We start from the raw sequence: 18,860 nt of genomic DNA on the forward strand, positions 1-18,860 counted from the left end.
ACAGCCACTTTGGTTTTCGTCATAACTACTCGCGTACCTAATTTATTTAATGCATTTGCAATCTTAATTATGTTTGCCACGCTTTGGAACGAGCTATTCTCTATTCTATAGAAACATTAAATTGAGATTGAAATAAAAGAGGAGAGCGATAGGAAAATAAAAACAGTTGTGCGGAACCAAAAGAGGCGAAAGGAAACCAACAACGAGTTAGCAAATGTATTTGCCTCTTAGTAATAAAAAGAGAGGAAGATTGGAATCTTAATGATGCTAATTGAGTCTATTTAATCCGAAGTATATTTGACGTCGGGGAACCCTCCCGAATCCATTATTTTGCCTCGAATGTTACAAGTTTGTAGGAAGGTATGATAAGCATCTGTTTGGCGAGGAGGAGGGGGTTTGGATTTTGAATAGAACGTAAGAGAACGCCGGATCGAGAGCAGGAAAGATGTAAAATACGCCCATTTAGGATGGCATTTTGTCTGTTATTTTTATCAAGAAATAGTGCAACACCGCATTGGGATTAGCATTCATTTTGGCCTCGGATTGAAAATGCCAACAGCGACCAAGTTCTGAAATGGGTGGAAAAACTCAAACAATAGTATGATGATTCATTCGATTAAGTTGTGCAACAAAATGAAAAGATTCGTGAGGCAAAATACCTGCGAAATAAGAGAGAGCAAATTAATGAAAAATATTTAATAATAGAGTATTTGCTTCGGAAAATACGCTGAAAATGACCACATCAAATTACTTGTAAAATGGGAAACCGGCCCTATCGTAAGCAATCGTCAACCGAGTACTTCGGGTTTAGGGGCCTAAACTTATTTGTTTACGACACTTCAGCTAAACTTCTCATACCCTAAGTTTTATGCAAGCGTAATAAAACTATTCTGAAGGTCTGAAGGAAACCATTTCAATAAAAAGAGAAGTCGAAAGTTCGCTTGCACCAATTTCGACAACACCAAAATTTCTCGGTCTTAACTTGTTACAATTCGGTCCGCTTAGTTGAACTCGGTCCACTTCATCTTCAGTCATTATTGAACAATCTATTTTGAAATGGACCGTACATTGAGCCATACCGTGGTATGCATGAAAGAATTTTGTTGCGATTGTAAATGGTCTGTTGCACACAAGAGATGTATAAAAATAATGAGGGGACTGTGTGAAATGGTAAAATTGCACAAAAAAGCATTATGAGCGCATCGAAAAATTCTCGTGCACAGTACTTAACACACAATTCACAAAAAAATGGACCTTGATAAACGGTTTAAATTAATCAGCTGGGTTAACGCTTGGATGCAACTATTACTGTTTAATAGCTGCCCGTGTTGCATGTGCAAAAATGAAGGCGCTTTTACTTCTCTTCCTGCCGCAACAATTAGCGCAGAGTGTGGTCATTAGTTTTTATAGCTTCAAGTGGGTTTACAAGTTTTCTCTTTAAAGCAAATCCTATCTGCTGAAAATAAGCCTTTTCCTTGCTCTTTTATGGTTCAATTACTCAAATACGTCCTAATTCTTAAATCAGATCATGGAGGTGCATACGTTCATTTCCAAATTCCTATTTCGGATGAAACAATCTCGATTACATCTGTCTTATTGGTTATATTTATATAAACGTTTCTTTAAGCTCATGAAGGGTATAAAGTTTTTGTCCTTTACTGGTTTGCCTAGGACGAGCCTCAAAACGGGGACGGGTCATGGGGACTGGACGAGGGCGCGCCCCTATTCTGCCGTGCTAAGGAAGAACGCCGTATGAACATTCGAGAGTTGCCAAATTTCCTTCAATAGAATATTTATTTTTGAAGAAAGGTATGAGTATTTTTCCTTGAAATTTTCAAGGACTGTAGGTGAAATTGCAAACAAAATTATATGAAAAATTGGAGGGAAAATAATCATAAGTTTACCAGGAAATTCATGTTTTATCAAAGGAAATTTGGCAACGCCTGAAGGTTCATACGGCGTTTTTCCTTAGCACGGCGGTATTACCGGTCCGTCTCGTCCTCGTCGTCGGATTGTCCAGAGCCCATCGCGTCGCGACGCGAGCTTCGGCGCTTAAGCGGCGAGTAGAAAGTGAAGGTGAAAACAAAGTACTAGCCGGCGTCGGCGCGTCTCGGCGTCTAGCGCCATCGCATCGTCGCGGTGCAGCGCCGCACAAACGAACGAGCCATCGGTAGAGCTCGGACAAAATTTTGAAACTTAAAAGGTTATCGCTGGCCAAAGCACGAAACCACGTATTTCAATCGCGGTGTTTCAAAATTTCTGCTCCTATTTGATTTCTTCAATGCCTCCTCATACTCCCCCCTTAGCCGATGGTATAACGTGCGGCAAGGTGATGCTGGCGTGTCTGCTCACCCTATGCCCTAATTTTTTCTAAGTTTGTTCTTGCAATTCAATTTAAATTTCTCATTTTTTAAAAAAAATTCGATGTCGCCTAAACTCAGTTCTTTTGACTATTGTAATTTTACTAATCTCCTGTCTATATCTGTAATCTTCGATTTACCCGATAAAGCAGGCAAAAAAAAAAAAGAAAAAAGGAAAAAAATTAGAGAGAAACTTGAAATTTCTCCAGAATATTCTATTTACTAATTGGACGTGTTTCTATCAAACGGAACTATGTGCATTAAGACATGAGCCCGGAGACCCATAAGAATACACGCATGACAGGACTCTTGTGATAATGCACATAGTTCCGTTTGATAGAAGTACGTCCAATTGAGAAAAAAAATCAAGGAAGTTTTCAAGAAATCAAGTTGACTGGTTTTCCAATGAAAAAGTAAAATACGACAGGAAGTCTGCATACAACTTCGCAAGCGGAGTCACGTGGTTTCGCACTTGAGCCATCCTTATATTTTCATTAATACGGATCTTAGACGTTCGGAAGGAGTTTCATTGGCTTAACATATCCCATCAGTTGTGTTGGTTTGAAGTTATAACTTGACGAAATTTGTAACAGACTTCGCAATTTTAGTAAAAATTTCACGTCCGGCCTCGCCAGATGATGGTTCTACTGTGCGCCGAGGTGCAGCAGCGTCTCGCCCGGGACTGGGCCACGAAAGGAGGAGCCCGGTTCACGTAGCTGGAAACTTGCGCTCCCACTGTCACTGCTTACGCTTCCCATAACGACTAATTAGGCTCCTAACGAGTTCCACACAAGAGGAGACGATATGAAACGGTAATAGTTTAGGCGTTTCAAGCCGCCGGTCGGTGGAGGAGATAAGTGCATTTTTGTGATCTAGAGGAAAAAGTTTAAAACGTGTGTTTAGCCTTAAAGTGCGGAACTAGGGTCGCAAGTCCGCCGTCGCGCGGGTCGGCGACCGAAGACGGCGCAACGATCCGTTGTAGGAAGTCAGTCAAATTTTCTTTTGTTTTTTCTTTATTTTTTTTTTATCATTACATAATTTTGGATCATCCTCGACTCCCCCAGTTGACACCCTCAGACCCCCTTTTGATCCTTCTCATCTACGACACTCGTCTGAAGTTGTCTGAAGTCATCTGAAGGAACGTAACTCAATTCAAAAGTTGCAAAATTGGCCTAACCATTCAATTTTTTACAAGAATTTACTATCATAATCCTATGAAAAATGTCACGAAGAAAAAAAGAAAAGAAGGAACAAGGAATGAGAGGGATGGCAAAAATTGAAACAATTCATCGTTCCCCGAACGAAGGACCGTAGGTAACTGCATTCCTAGGTTGGAATTCAAACAAATCAGTTTTTTACAAAAACATATTTGCAGTGCAATTTTTGTCCAGAATTTTTCTGCTGTTTACGCGAGATCAGAAAAAAAAACCGTAATATTTTCAGTTAGAAACGCCCAAGTTTCTGTTAGTAAAAATGCAATTTGTGAGGGAAATTTTGCAACATTGAAAAGCTACATTCTCTCGTAAGGGCGACGAAATGTCTTGCTTCTGAAGGTACATATGCAGATGTCTAGGGTGCAATGCACAGCGTAGTACGACCTTATGCACCTGAGTCATGAAGGTTGACTCATTCTCAGAAACGAGTTGAAACAAACGCACTCACATTTTAATCCCCTTTTTTCCAGATTATGTTTCCTCTTGTTAAGCGGTTGGCCACAACTTGTTGTGACTCATTTCCGACCGCCACAGTAATTATGCTTGGTTTATCTTGTCATCGCGACCGCACTCGCTAATTTTTTCAAATTTTTCCGTTTTTTCCGAATTGCGTGAGGAGCTATCCAACCAAGGACTTTGACCTTACAATTAATACTTAAGACTTAAGAATTTCCATTTCGGCACGATTCTAGTGATGCCGACTTGCCGGAATCGCTGGAGCAAATAAGTATACTTTTGAGAAAAATCTAATCCCAACTAACAATTTTTTGCCTAAAATAAAATAATGCAAAATTGAACCATACCATAACGCTCATATTTGCGCTGTTTAGAGACTTTGGCCATCTGTAATGTCAAATATCTCTCACCGTATTACGGGAAACTAATTTAATATCTAGACTGCCCTTAAGTAAGATGATATGGAAGCCTGTTGATTTAAAATGAACTTTTTTTTTCTTTTTTTCTTTCAAAAAAATTTGTACTCCGTGCGGTCCATTGGAATATAAACTCTTAAGAATACGAATTGTTTAACGAGGTTTAGCCAACTAACAGTTTTGCACACATTCTTTAGAGTGCTAGCGATAATCTCGGCTAAGCCTCGTTAAAAAATTCGTATTCATTGAATCGTAGCCAATGACAAAATTTTCGTAAAACTCGTGAGTACCCCATTTTCAAGAAAGACGTCAAAAAATTCCAACAAGTGTCGGAGCTTTGGGAGCCCAGGTGAGAAGGGGGCTGCGGGCTATACTCACGGAAACTTTTCTTCAAAACCGTCATTTTTCGTAATTTTTAGGGTTTACTTACCTATGGACCCCCATGTATAATTTCTGGCTACGGTATTGTTATTCCAGCGATAGTGATTAAGTGGTTTTCTCCTATCTTTCTATTTTTTTTTTCTCCGCTTACGGAAGTGGAGAATGAAGTTATCATTACAATGAAAATAAATTGTAAGTTGAAATTTTATATTATCGTAGTTTTTCCGAGTGTAAATCTTAGTTGGACTGAGATTCTTGAAATCGAGAGCGGGAGTAGTCAAAATCATCTACAGGTTCTCAATACCGTTTTTGACCGGAAACACCGATCAGTAGTCGAATTCGTAGCACTAATCGCTCTCGCTCTTTCAACAGAGGACATGGAAGGGAATTCGCCGTAAAATCCTTTCTTTTTGCTTTTATTCCTCCTCTTTTAATTAATTATTACGTAGTCTGCAAGTAGTTTATTTACTTTCGCCGCTCGAGACAATCTAGTTCCGCACCATTAGTCCTCTCTCGACGATGACTTGGCAGCTTTGGCTTTATCCAATCGACTCAGTATTATTAATTGGTCAATGCTCCTTGATCAGATGATTTATTGTTAGCGTTCCTGACAGTGCTGCTAAATTTATGAAGAAAGTTTTGCATTCTTTTTTGCATTTGCGATATTTTTGTCCCGGGATAGTGACGTAGTCAGAAATTGTTCGTGGGGATGGGAGGGGGGAGTGGTACAGTCAGAAATGTATCAATGCGGGTAGACATAACGTAAAAATTTGCTGACGAGCATGAAATTGACAGTTTTGGGAAAATTTTCCGCAAAGAAGGTCTGGACCCCCCTTCCCTCCTCTGGTCACGCAACTGACCCTTATTAAAGAAGGAAACATAAATTTACTTCACCAAGAAGTTCTATACCTGAGAGCTTGAGTAGTTGCGATCGTCTCAAAAAATCAAGTCAAGTTATTTTAATTTTGTCATTATTCTAAAAGCTTCACCTACCACGGTCGGAGTCAAATGACCCTTTTTTAATGCCTAATGATAAACTATTAATCCCTAGTTATATACAACATAAAATTTCTACAAGAAATATACTAAAAAAAGTAGTGAAATGTATCAAGACAAAAGAATACGTGCTCTGCAGTATTTTTAGAGGAAAAATTCGTAAAATCCGTAAAAACCAGTTCATTCTTTCCAATTTTTATACCTCTATTCATTTTTTTGTTTACGTAAAATGCTGGTTTTCTGACATTTCCGACTTTCCAACATATAACTTTTAACTCGTAAAAATTATCAGTTTTAACATTTGTTTTACGAGGTATTTTACTTGCTATGTTACCGAGGAGTAGTAGTCATTCCAAACAAAACTTTTCACAGCGTGTGCTCCATAAAACGAAACTGTACTAACGGAGCTCATTTTGTCGCCTGACTAACACCCTGGTTGAAGTTCATTTGTATTGAACTGCTATGTTCTTGAGGCTTTAACATTTCGAGGAGTGAAAGGGTGACAGTGTTTACATCAAAAGTATTCCTTAATTAATTATGAAATGAAAAACTCTAAAATATGCTAATTCCTGAACTGTCGAAACAGTCTGTAATTGCTTATAATGACTCCAGGTTGGCTTAAATATGCATATCGGTGGTAAATGCCAAATCAAGGGTTTCGATTGCGATGTCTGCGAATTTCTGCCCATGTTTGATTTTTTCTACATGTTTATGTTTACACGTTTTAAAATAATAATAAAAAAAATTTGTTCAAGAACAATATTAGGCTATTCCTAATAAACTGAAAAGTGACAGCAGGTTTGTACGCACGCAACTCGAGATACTTTAGTACTTTCACTGTCGATAGGTATAGTACGAATCTCGTGTTTTTTCTCTTTTTCAAAACAAATTTCGATCGAAAATTTCACGATTAACGTTGCCGTAGGCAACACTCACGCGCAATTGCGCGCCCTAATCATGCGGCTGTCACCGCCAGCCTGCGAGACATATTTATAGGCGATGATTCGAGCCATCGTATCGGACAGGCGCGCAAAAATAGGTTCAGAGAACTGGTTCGGTCATAATTTGAAACTTCTCGGGGAAAGTATGCGAGCGATTAACTTTTGAGGTGTTAGGTGAGAAGAGATAGTTAAGTCATAGTGACGTGACGGCTGGCATAATTAATCCGTCGAAATCATAACGGAGCCGGATCATAAAAAATACGGATGATGAGCCGAAATTTCAAGGTTGAGGGATTAGCCATGTAAGTTCGGTACTTTGATTGAGCTGCCAGAAGCTGGAGTAATATACCGAGTAACAACTAGAATGGAATCATCATTAAATATTAATAAGTTGCGCCTCAAAACAGAAACCGCTGTTGTCTGCTGGGAGACTCAAAAGATCAACCTATTTTTTTTGTTACGTAATGCATGAATTAATGTATTCACTTTTATCATTACTAATCCTCCAAGCGCATTTAAACCGCCTATTCAAGCACTCTGTTTTAAGGAAAATTTGAAATGTTAGGCTCTCATCTTTACCGCATTTATTTTTATACTTTTTCGCTACTATGCCGATTTTCATCAATTGTTCTGTTACTTTTTATTCGTAGCAAAAACGGAAAAAAACTTAGTTCGGGATTTTACTGAAAATATTACAATGAACCGTCTTCTCATTAACTTTTTCTCAGTAGCTTGCAGTTCATGCATGTGAGAGAGGGAAGTAAGTGAGGAAACTATATCATCCAAAACTTTAACAGAAAATGGAATCTGCCGATTTTGAATATATGTGCCTTTTTTCCTACTTGGTCTACCATTTTCCTCTTTTTTGTGGCCTTTGGATTGTTTGCCTGGGAAAAGATGAGCTATCACCATATTCATCATATTATAAACCCTACACAATTTTTTTTTTCAATACATTAAATTTTCGTTCATGTGGGGCACGCGTTTCCGGTCTAGGTAGGTAACCCCGAAGTCTTCGGTCGAAGTAGGTAGGAAACCGTGAATTTTTCGCTCATAGGACTTTCGGCCTTAGGTTCTGACAACCAAAGGTTTTATCAGCCGCATGAGGACTCGTATTATTCACCGACAACTTTGGTTATCTTGATACGAAGTTCGGTTTCTATGACTTTTTTCAATCATCTAGCCCGAAAACTTTGTTGTTCTCGACGAACGTTCCAAACGTTCAGTCCATGTAACCAAAGTTTTTTTTTCTCTCTCTCTGATCGGTACGGAATCTATTTGAATGGGCCTCTTGCAAACTTCAGAGCAAAAATAAGACATTATTCTTACAGAAAATGGCTCCTTAATCATTTCCTAATGCATGCGCTCATCGTGACTTTCAAGTCATTTTCTAAAAGAAAAAAACTCTTCTTTTTGCTCTAGCTGAAGTTTGCAATAGGCCCATTGGGTGTCTTCACTTTGAGTACACTGGAAAAAAATACATTGGATCTAGAGTCCAGACTCTTGAAAACATTGACAAGAAAAAATACTTTTTAAGATTTTAAGAGTCTGGACTCTAGATCCAATGTGTTTTTTTTCCAGTGTAGGTACCCATCTTGCAGGTTTTCCTCGCAAGTGATCGGCTGACTCGGCCGCGATTTTAGTCGAGAACATAAACAACCAAGTAGATCACAATCAGTTGAACTCACGTAAAAATAAAAATCTTGTCTCGTCGGAGCATTTCTGACTCGAGTAAACAGTCGTGGATTGTTTCTGTTTCAGGCGCAGAACGCGGACGACTACGAGCGATGGGTGCGGACTTTGGCCGCGGAACTCATCTGCCAGACGCCGTTCGACCACGTGCGCTTCCTGGACATCCTCGGCATCACGGCCACGCTGCACCAACACCGACAACAGCAGCAGCAGCAGCAACTCCACATCGCCGAGGAGCCGCAGCTTCCGGGTCACGACCCCGAGAAAAGCACGCTGCTCAAAGAGAAGCAGCAGAACATGCTCAACACGGTCGTCCAAAGTTCCTTCGTCAAGAACTGCCTCCGCTTCAAGACGAACGCGCATCGCAAGTACGAGTCGCACCGGAAGAACAAGGTCCAAGAACGCATCGCCCCGGAGTCCGACTCGGAGAAAGAGAACGCCGATGAGAACTCGAGAGTCCGCTCGAGAGAGACCGAGAACATCTCAAAGAGAGTCCCAGAGTTGAGGGATGTAACCGATGGCTACGGACCGAGAGTCCTAGAGTTGAGGGATGTAACCGATGGCTGTGAACCAAGAGTCCTAGAGTTCCACTCTGAGAGGCGGTACTCGGAACAAGACTCTAGAGCGAGGTCTCCATTCAGGGTCTCAGAGTCAGACTCCGAGAAAGAAACAGAAGCTCCAAGCAGAGATCTCACCAGACTGGACTCTGAGAGTGCCGAGTCGACGACGGACACGAGAACCGAGTCTGATTCCGAGAGGGAAAGTCGGCTCGAATTCGACGGCAAGAAACGGGACAACAGGCTCCAAACCAAAAAGCTCCAGACTTCCTACTTACATTCGTTTTATAGGAAGATGAAGAGCAGCTTTAGCGACGATCCGAAATCCGACAGCGTGAGCGGGACGTTCCGGAGGCTACCCGAATCGCAGCCGTTACCAGACGTGGTCAACAACTTGCCCAAAGTGACGTACAAGCGGCATTCGGACCTCAAGCCGAACTCCAGTTGCCCGAACCTGAGGCCGGCGCCCAAGACGAAGAACTTGCGGAAAGCCCTCAGCTCTTGCAGCGAGTGCGATAGCGACGACAGTAGTTCTGGTTTCCGCTTCCAGGCGGTTTCCACTCTACTCGCCAGGTGTCAGGAGAGTGTCGATTACGTCCCTGTCAAAGACAAGCTCATGCTCTTCGAGTCGTTGTGCGAGCCCCAGGATTCGGGGTTGAACAAGCTCAAGTCGCGGTCTTTGCATGATCTGGGACGCGCTCAAGACGAGCAGTTCGAGTTGGATGTTAGAAAATGCCCCTACCATAGCTCCACGTCCAACCTCTCTTATCGGCTCAAGCAAGACTCGAAGAAGGGGAGCAGCAGTAACTTAGTGAGGAATATCTGCAGGTACTTTGAGCACCGGACGTCCGGACAGGTTGCCAACGCGCTCTGGTGGAGAGGCTCACAAGAATCAGAGGAGGAATCCATCGGCAGGTGAGAAAAACTTAATATTTGTTCTAGAGATGGAAACCCCTAAAACATCGTTTATTTTGAAGGTAAGCTTCTCAATGCCCAGAGTAAGTCAGACCAACCCCAGGATATTGTTCTAGCATCCACCTATAGGTCCACGCCAAATAAGTTTACGCACTTCTAGACTGAGACAGAACTTTGACGTCACTTTTACGTGTAAAGTAAAATACAAGAAGCAAGACGACGGGTCCTCTGTCGTAGTCTGAAGTGTATAAACTTATTCGGCGTGGATTTTATTCAATGAATACTTCCCTCTCCAATTATCTGGTCGGTCAACTCAATAATCGTGAAATATTTTCAGCTGTGCTACTTCAAAGCAAACCAGAACATTTCGTCACTTTTCGGCCAAAGTGTCACAAGCACCATGCGACGTTTCAAAATTCCCGCCGCCATTTTATTTTTTTACAGAGAAATTGTTCAACGAGGCTGTCCGAAAATTACACTGAATGTCCTTACGCATTACGCCAAACAGTGCGGTCAGAGTCCAGCCCATGTCAGCGCCTACAAGACTGCATGAATACTTCTCGCATTGCACCAAACGCAGTTTAGTCGCACAATTGTTTCTTTGTAAAAAATAAAATGGCGGCGAAAATTTCGAAACATCGCGTCGCATGGCGCTTGTGATATACTATGCCGGAAGGTGACGATTTGAGTATTAACAAGTCGGGGAAAACATGCGAAGGAGGGAAATGAGGCTTCAACCGTACGTGCCCTGAATCCCGGCGCACTCATTCGTTTCCGACTCCTCAAGCTGAGGCTCATTGTCAGAGTCCAGTTACCGATATTAATAACAAGGTCTAGTTATTAATGGTATCAAATGAAAAGCAGCGCTATGTAAGAGCGCAGGGAGAGGCATCGACAGCGTGGAGGGCGTGAGCACCGTTGCAGTTTCTGCTTTCTGATTACGTTTACACACGCACACATCTACTCACGCACGCGCCCCGACGCATGCGCATGCGTTGCGCAGTGTCGGCGCTCGCATGCGCAGGGGACACCTCCGGAAGGTAAACCTCCTAACTGTAGTTGTAGGAGAGTTTCAAAACGATGTGCAAGTGACCGAGGTCATGGTAGAAAACTGTTCTTTCGAAATGGTTTTGCATGAATGCGGTGCGTGGTGTGTGGATATTGACGTACTGGCGGTCATAGGCCCTCAGGGGAATGGCTGCCAAGAGGTCTTCACTTCCGTGCTGAGGAAGAACGCCGTTTTAGCATTCTAATATTGTGTGAGAAAAGTTAGGAGTGTTTGCCCTCGAAATTTTTAGATTCAGGAGAAATCGATTAACGTTAACTGATCGACATTCAAGCAAAATTGCCAACGAGATAGAGCTGTTTGATTTGTGCAGCATGACAGGAATGGCTTACGCTGAACAAAATAGATGTTTGATGGTCCAGAACCCCCAAAATCAAGGAATATAGATAGATTGGCTTCGAGCAATAAAAGAATGATTGAAAATCAACCTCTCGTAAGTAATACAAATTCAATGTTTCAATGAAAATATTGCTAAAACATTTTTTACTCATTATCTTAAACTTAGAAATGTCCCTTTCTTGAGGGGTTTTGAAAAAACTGTCCTTGTTGAACTCGATATTTAGGAACTGATCAGAACACCTCATGGCGAGTTTGAGTTATCAGTTCAATAACCATGCAATTCAAGCAACTGGAATTTTGAAGCCGTTAAGATAAAACATGTCGCCCGAAAATTGGAAGCGCTCGGGGATAGGTCCTCATCGATCACAGGATGATGAAAGTCGGAGCGCCTTCATATTTTTACATACCACACGCGCACCTATCGAGCAGGAATAGTTGTATATAAAGGAGTTATCGTGCTATACCATTACCAGGCTTTTCATTTCACATACGGGGGTACAAAAATAGCGTTCATTTTTTATATAATGTGGGTTTCGTATTAAGAAAGAAGTGCACAAAATAAGATTTTAAAATTGAATGTACGTAGTGACTTATAGACTTATTTTTACCAGCGTAACCTTGTAAGCACTGGGGACTTTGTCTTCTTACTCCAGAGATAACTTCTTAGTGGATTCTGTAAGTATCGAAGAGCATTTTAGGTCATTGAAAGTACTTACTGTCTCTTTCGTAAAATTTACGAGAGAAGTTGCTTTTGGCAGAATGGCTAAGTTACTTATCAATATCGAAGGATACGAAGTGAAAAGCGAAATCAGAAAAACTTATGGATCAAGGAAATTTGAGGATGCGTAACGTAGAGTGATTAAGTATATTTCAAAAATTAGAGAATACACGGATACTAAGGCACTTTGGTGACCACTTTTTTTTGCACTTGCCTGAAGATTCATTCGAGATTGAATCCAATTTTGATTTCATTATCTGAAGATTGTCCCAGTATAGTGACATTGTAGACAATTCTTCTAAATTAACCCAGACAGAGTAAATCTCGGCCACTCGGCCCTCTTGACCTTGTAGATTCTCAGGTTATCACTAATCGAACACCATTAGTATTTTGAGACGGACCGAGTATTGAGGGTTTCTCAGACTGATGGCCAAGCTATCGACTCGAAAGCAATCAAAACACACGGCAGGTTTGAAAGAACATAGGAGCCATCGCCTGTTAAAATTCGAACGAATTCTGTATCGACTAAAGCGGAAAACTTTGCAAGATTTCCTGTAAATCGGCATCACTGGACGGGCGATGCAAATCACCAGAGGATAATGGCCGACTCGATACCAGACATAATAGCCATTAACCTAATTTGAGAGACTTAGATTCGATGAAAAAGATACTGTGCGAGGCGCCACCACCAGTGACACTATGAGTATGTAATACATCGGTGGCTTCCATCAATTTCAATTTTCTCATTTTCATTGCCTCGTAATAGCATTATTTTCTTTGAAATTAAGCCAATAATTTTGTCGGGTGTTCATGTTAAATGACGTGCTTACCTATGGCACGATGTCCCTTTGCGATCGATGGACAAGATATCGATGGCTAAGGAACAAAGCCGCCGATCTGCAAACAGACGAGTTAGTAGGACGAAGAAAATACTTTGCCATTTTTGTAATTTTGAGATTGGGTGTGCGATTTTATGCATTACAGCGTCATCACAGCAGTGCTCATGTTGTATTTTTTTAACGGAGAACTGATGAACAGTTTCTTTGGAAATTTTCTATGACTTTTCTTCACTAATTCCAGAAAAAAAATCCCAATCGCAAGAAAATATTTTGATTTGTTCACTCTGGAGAAAATGAAGCATAATCGGAGATTTTCGAACGTAATTGAATGTGAGATACGCGTTTATCGCACTCGGTCACTGATACGATAAAAAAAATATAAGATGGACATTCTCTATCATTCGCAATGAAAACGGGATTTATGTGTTAGCGTCCGAGAGCCTGTTTCCTGACAAAATCATCCTTTCACCTGAGCATCCTTCTCTTTTTCCTTTCGGCTTCTGGGATAGGCAATTTCATACACGCACGCACCGGCCATTAACGCAACTTAATAGCCTTTGATTCCTTGTCACCAAAACCCAACTTTCTCGCCTCTCTCGGGGCCATTAAAATTAAAGCCTTTAAACCGCGTAGCAGTTTTGCTGTTCGTAGAGCTCTTATCAGCAGCTGCCTGATAACCCGATGGAGGTGAAAGTGCGCTAATAGAGTGTAGCGCACTTAACAAAATATTTTTACGAGCCCACTACATAAGTTTCGATCGTAGGATGGAATCTGATTGTGCAGCTGCAGCGAGTCGATTTTTGAGTCGTCATCGAATGACCTTGGTCGATACGTCCCTATTGTGGCAATGCCATCTATCGATCATCTTTCGATTATCTTTCGATCATCTATCGATCCATCACTCGATCTGAAACTATTACTGAGCCAACTTCGTTGCTCTCTTCATGCAGCCTTCAAAACTATTCGAACATTCAGTGTGACGTTTTGTCAAACGTATACCTCCTAATTCCATCCAATAGTTTGGTAATTTTGCTGCATCGCGAAAGAATTTTAAAAGCTCGTGCTTACTTAAATCACTTAATCTTCCTCACTTAGAGGGACTTGGGGCTTACACTGCCGTGCTAAGGAAGAACGCCGTAAAAGCCTTCACGCGTTGCCAAGTTTTCCTTGATAAAACGTGTATTTTTGACAACATTCATGCATATTTTTCCTTGAAATTTTCAGATATTTTACATTAAATTGCGTACAAAATTGTCCGAAAATTTTGGGAAGTAATATTCGCAATTTTCCCTGTAAATTCGGTTTTTATCGGAGGAAACTTGGCAATGTCCGAAGGCTCATACGGCGTTCTTCCTTGGCACGGCAGTACAGTACCCCGCTCGTATACATTCTTGATAATAACCATCAGTCTACCGTAATGAGTCATTTTCTCACTTAGTTCCACTTAGTTCCTCCTCTTAATATAACAGCAAGTAGGATGAAGTTATGATAGCAAACTCTGCAGTCTTAGTTTTACCGTTTTTGCAATTGGAAATTATGTCCTTTAAAAAAAGGAAGAGAAAAGAAGGGGGGAAAAAAACAAAAAAACAACTTCTTCCTAAACTGTATACCTATTTTATATGCATAGTTAAATTATACAGTCTTGTACTGATATTCATTATATTAGGGCTCTAAATTTTTGCCTCTAATCGAAATTTTTCGCTTTGCTTTTCCTTCAAAATAGTGTTCACCCAGCATTACTTACTGTACCATTTTATTAAATCATACATAAAGTCTTAAACTTTCAGCATTATGCTCCGTCCTTGATGTTGCATTTTCCTTGCCATAATCTACTACTTTCGACTGTCTTCGCCCGATCATCAATGATGCACTGAGATTCTTATAATTTGAGCAATCATAAGTAGTGTCATCAAGAAAATCTTGATCTTTAATTCTTTATACACTATTTTAAAGTTTCGACATGACAGGGATTATTCGCAGAGGTTTTATACTCACACTGGAAAAAAAACACATTGGATCTGGAGTCCAGACTCTTGAAAACATTGACAAGAAAAAATACTCTTGATTCAATCAGATTTTTGCTTTAATCAAAAGGAAATCCGCTCAAATTAATAGGATTGGTTCTTGATTTAAGCAAAAATCCGATTGAATCAAGAGTACTTTTTCTTGTCGATGTTTTTAAGAGTCTGGACGCTAGACCCAATGTGTTTTTTTTTTCCAGTGCATAGTTGACGGGTAGAGGGCTTGTCCTGGAGTACAAGCCCTCCCACCTCTTAACTTTAACTCGATGATTCAAATCGCACACCCGCAAAGCCGCAACAGGCTTTCTACGGAGGAACCGGTTGAGAATCGGTTCATCAGGTTCAGGTCGCGGTTCACGGTTCATAATTTCAGCAGTTCAAAGTGGCCAGCGCGCGTCCCTCCCAGTCGTAGTCACACTGTCAGACCCCCGGCCGGAACTTATCCGGTCGAACTCGGTAACCTATTCTGCCCGCCGTGAAAAATCACCCAACTGCAATCGAAACTACGCGGTTGATGAGCGGTTCTTTCTACATACGGCAGCACTACTCAATACTCGCATCCGTCCGAAGTTGCCGCTCGGCGTGACGTACTCTAAATTCTCCGACGAGACATCAGTCACGACGGTGGATTTTTATGCCCGAAACGGCAACAATGCACGCACGCAGCATTGACATTTATAGATTTCGGTATGCATTGCATTGCGCATGCGCGATGTTGGCGAGCGACAGCTACTTTCTCAAGAAAGAAAGCGTTCCGTACGCTCGTTTAATGGTTCATAATTTGTCACAAGTACGAAATAGTGGTGGGTCAATCGGTGCACGCATGCCATCCGACTTTCGCATAGCGATGTCTATGGCTACTAACTAATAAGTCACTAGACAAGCGACAAGGTATATACATATGCATTAAAGCAGCGCGTCATATGTTCTCTCCTCAAAAGAGCCTCGCCAAAAAGTGGTGTTTTTTCGCCCCTTTTTTTATACCCGAGTTGGTCAACCGGACAGTGCTCAAATGAAAGCCTATGGTAAGGCAAACTTCCATGCAAAGTTTCAACTTGAAGTGACCCCTGGTTTAGGCTGTACAGCGTTGCCAATTTTCCAGTTTCATGTGCTAAAATCAAGGATATTGGACTATTAGTCCGGTGTATAAGTAGACTAGTACACCCAAGTTGGTCAACGGGACAGGGCTCAAACGAAAGCTCATGGTAAGGCAAACTTCCAGGAAAAGTTTCAACTTGAAGTGAAACCTCGTTTAGGCTGTACAGCGTTGCCAATTTTCCATTTTTATGCGCTAAACTCACGAAATACTGAATCATCATGGTTCAACAGACTATTATACCCGAGTTGGTCAACGAGACAAGGCTCAAACGAAAGCTTATGGTAAGGCAAACTTCGAGGAAAATTTTCAACTTGAAGTGAAACCTCGTTTAGGCTGTACAGCGTCGTCAATTTTTCATTTTTATGCGCTGTACTCACGAAATACTGAATCATCATGGTTCAACATATTATTATACCCGAGTTGGTCAACGAGACAAGGCTCAAACGAAAGCTTATGGTAAGGCAAACTTCCGGGAAAAGTTTCAACTTGAAGTGAAACCTCGTTTAGGCTATACAGCGTTGCCAATTTTCCATTTTTATGCGCTAAACTCACGAAATACTGAATCATCATGGTTCAACAGACTTTGCTTGAACAGAAATCACGTACTATGCCATGGTGATATTCAGTCATCAGAATAACATGAATGCCTTGGAAATTACGTTATCGAAGCATTCACGTGAGAAAATCTTTAATTTTTGTAAGAAATTAAAATATACTTGGCAACATTGCGTTCGGAATTCAATTTTCTCCGTCTGTAGCGTTCATTTACTATCGAGTCGTAATGTTTAGCCCATACTCATCAAAGATATAGCCCATGAAGGTACTTTTTCCGCCAAAAATCTTGGAAAAACCCTAATTTTATGTTAAAAAAATTAATAATAAATTGGCAACACTGCTTCGAAAAGTTCACGATGGCCTTTAGTTGCGCTTCTATTCGATCTCAGGGTAGTATTCAGCTCGTAGACCGATGCACTAGTCTGTTTAATTATGATGCATTGGACTATTAGTCCCGAATTCCTTCATTTTGGCACATAAAAATGGAAAATTGGCAACGCTGTACAGCCTAAAAGAGGTTTCACTTCAAGTTGAAACTTTTCCTGGAAGTTTGCCTTACCATGAGCTTTCGTTTGAGCCCTGTCCCGTTGACCAACTTGGGTGTACTAGTCTACTTATGCACCGGACTAATAGTCCAATATCCTTGATTTTAGCACATGAAACTGGAAAATTGGCAACGCTGTACAGCCTAAACCAGGGGTCACTTCAAGTTGAAACTTTGCATGGAAGTTTGCCTTACCATAAACTTTCATTTGAGCACCGTCCGGTTGACCAACTCGGGTATAAAAAAAAGGGGCGAAACTTGGCGAGGCTCTTTTAGGTACGGGAAAAGCATTCACGTACAAGGAAAAGTTCAGAAATAAACAGATTCAAAAGTTTTTAAGGCCACATCTAATATGTGGTACAGCGTACCTCTTAATTTATTGAATTTGGTCCTTTTTCGATCAGTAGTAAATACTTATAGAACCCCACAAACCTCGAAAAGCGCGTAAATAGATTGTCTCAAAAGTTTTGATGATAGCTTTTGATAATAATTCAGGCCTCTTTCTGAACATCATCAGCGTTTTTTACAATAATAATTCAATTATGATAAAAAACGTTGATTCATTCAGAGAGCTTTATTTAAAAAAATTATCATCAAGACTTTAAGGCAGTAGACTTGCTTTTAAAACTGCCCAACTCTGTCGTGAAGTTCTATTTCCTCTATTTACATTTTATACATTTTTAAAAAGTGCATCAGCCAATAGATATCTGAAAATACCGAATTGAATAATTGTTGGTCCTCTATTCATTGGAGAATAAATAACATGAAGAACTGAAATTCCTCACATGAGAGGGGCAGTTTCCGAAGCAAGTCATCCAATTTACCAGCGATATCCGCCGGAACGCTGAAATTCGCACGATTACATTCAGTGGCGTAGCGTGCTTTGCGATTTATTGATCGATTTACTATTTAAACCTACGGAAAAGGATCGATAAACAGGGTGTTCGCAACGAACACCTTATTAATCGATTCTTTACCCCAGCTTCAAATGGGGGAAATATCAGTAATAATCGGTCGTTCACACCTCGCCACTGAATTTACATTACTCCGTTGTTGCATTTGCAGATTTCTTTATTCGTATCGAACTAAATCGAATATTCTCGATTCCTGCTCGCGAATACAATCGTCTGACCTCTCGACTCGTGGTTTTAGCGCGCTTGTCGGGACCTACTGCTCCTTGTCCGTCACAGCCATGACTCAATAGGTCATTGATCAAAATTGTTCTGCCACTCAGGATGGGATGAAAACAATAACCTCGTAACCTCTCTCCTCAATACTAATTAATTAGAGAAGTCATCGCATTGATTTCTCCTGAAAGACGGAACAGAACAAGGTAAATCTTTTTGAAGGATTCGAAAAGGATTTCTAAGCTTCGTTCGTGACGAAAATAAAAAAGATATAATAATGGCAAATTCCCAGTGTTCAATTTTTAATTTTTCAATGAAAATCTTAGGCTCTTTTTGGATTCAGCAGGAGGAACCGAGTTATTAAACATTAAGGTCTCTGCAGTAGAAATTGATTTGGCTTTGAACTATCGTGAAATGTTTATACTTGCAGTTGCTCTTATTGTGAAAATAATTTTTAACTGATTTCGTGTGTTTCAGATCGCAGAGTTCTGAGTCGAGAACCAGCGTATCTCTGCAAGGATCGTGCAATCGGGAAGAAAAACTTTAAACACAGCTTTTACAGATCAAATTCCATTACAAACAGACTGCGTCGGTGCCTGCGAGAGGATTCTGAACTCTGTGGGT

General features: G+C 40.8%; 1 protein-coding gene across 1 annotated transcript in view; it reads left to right on the top strand.

The window, feature by feature from the left end:
- Positions 1-18,860, top strand: part of LOC109037985 (uncharacterized) — a 52,713-nt gene extending 33,853 nt beyond the window's left edge. The window contains exons 3-4 of the mRNA XM_019052885.2: positions 8,526-9,928; positions 18,714-18,860. Coding sequence (XP_018908430.2) covers positions 8,526-9,928; positions 18,714-18,783 — 1,473 coding nt within the window. The 3' untranslated portion in view covers positions 18,784-18,860. The remainder of the gene's footprint in view (positions 1-8,525; positions 9,929-18,713) is intronic.

Source organism: Bemisia tabaci, chromosome 4 (genome assembly GCF_918797505.1).
Source record: "Bemisia tabaci chromosome 4, PGI_BMITA_v3".
Lineage (NCBI taxonomy): Eukaryota > Metazoa > Arthropoda > Insecta > Hemiptera > Aleyrodidae > Bemisia > Bemisia tabaci.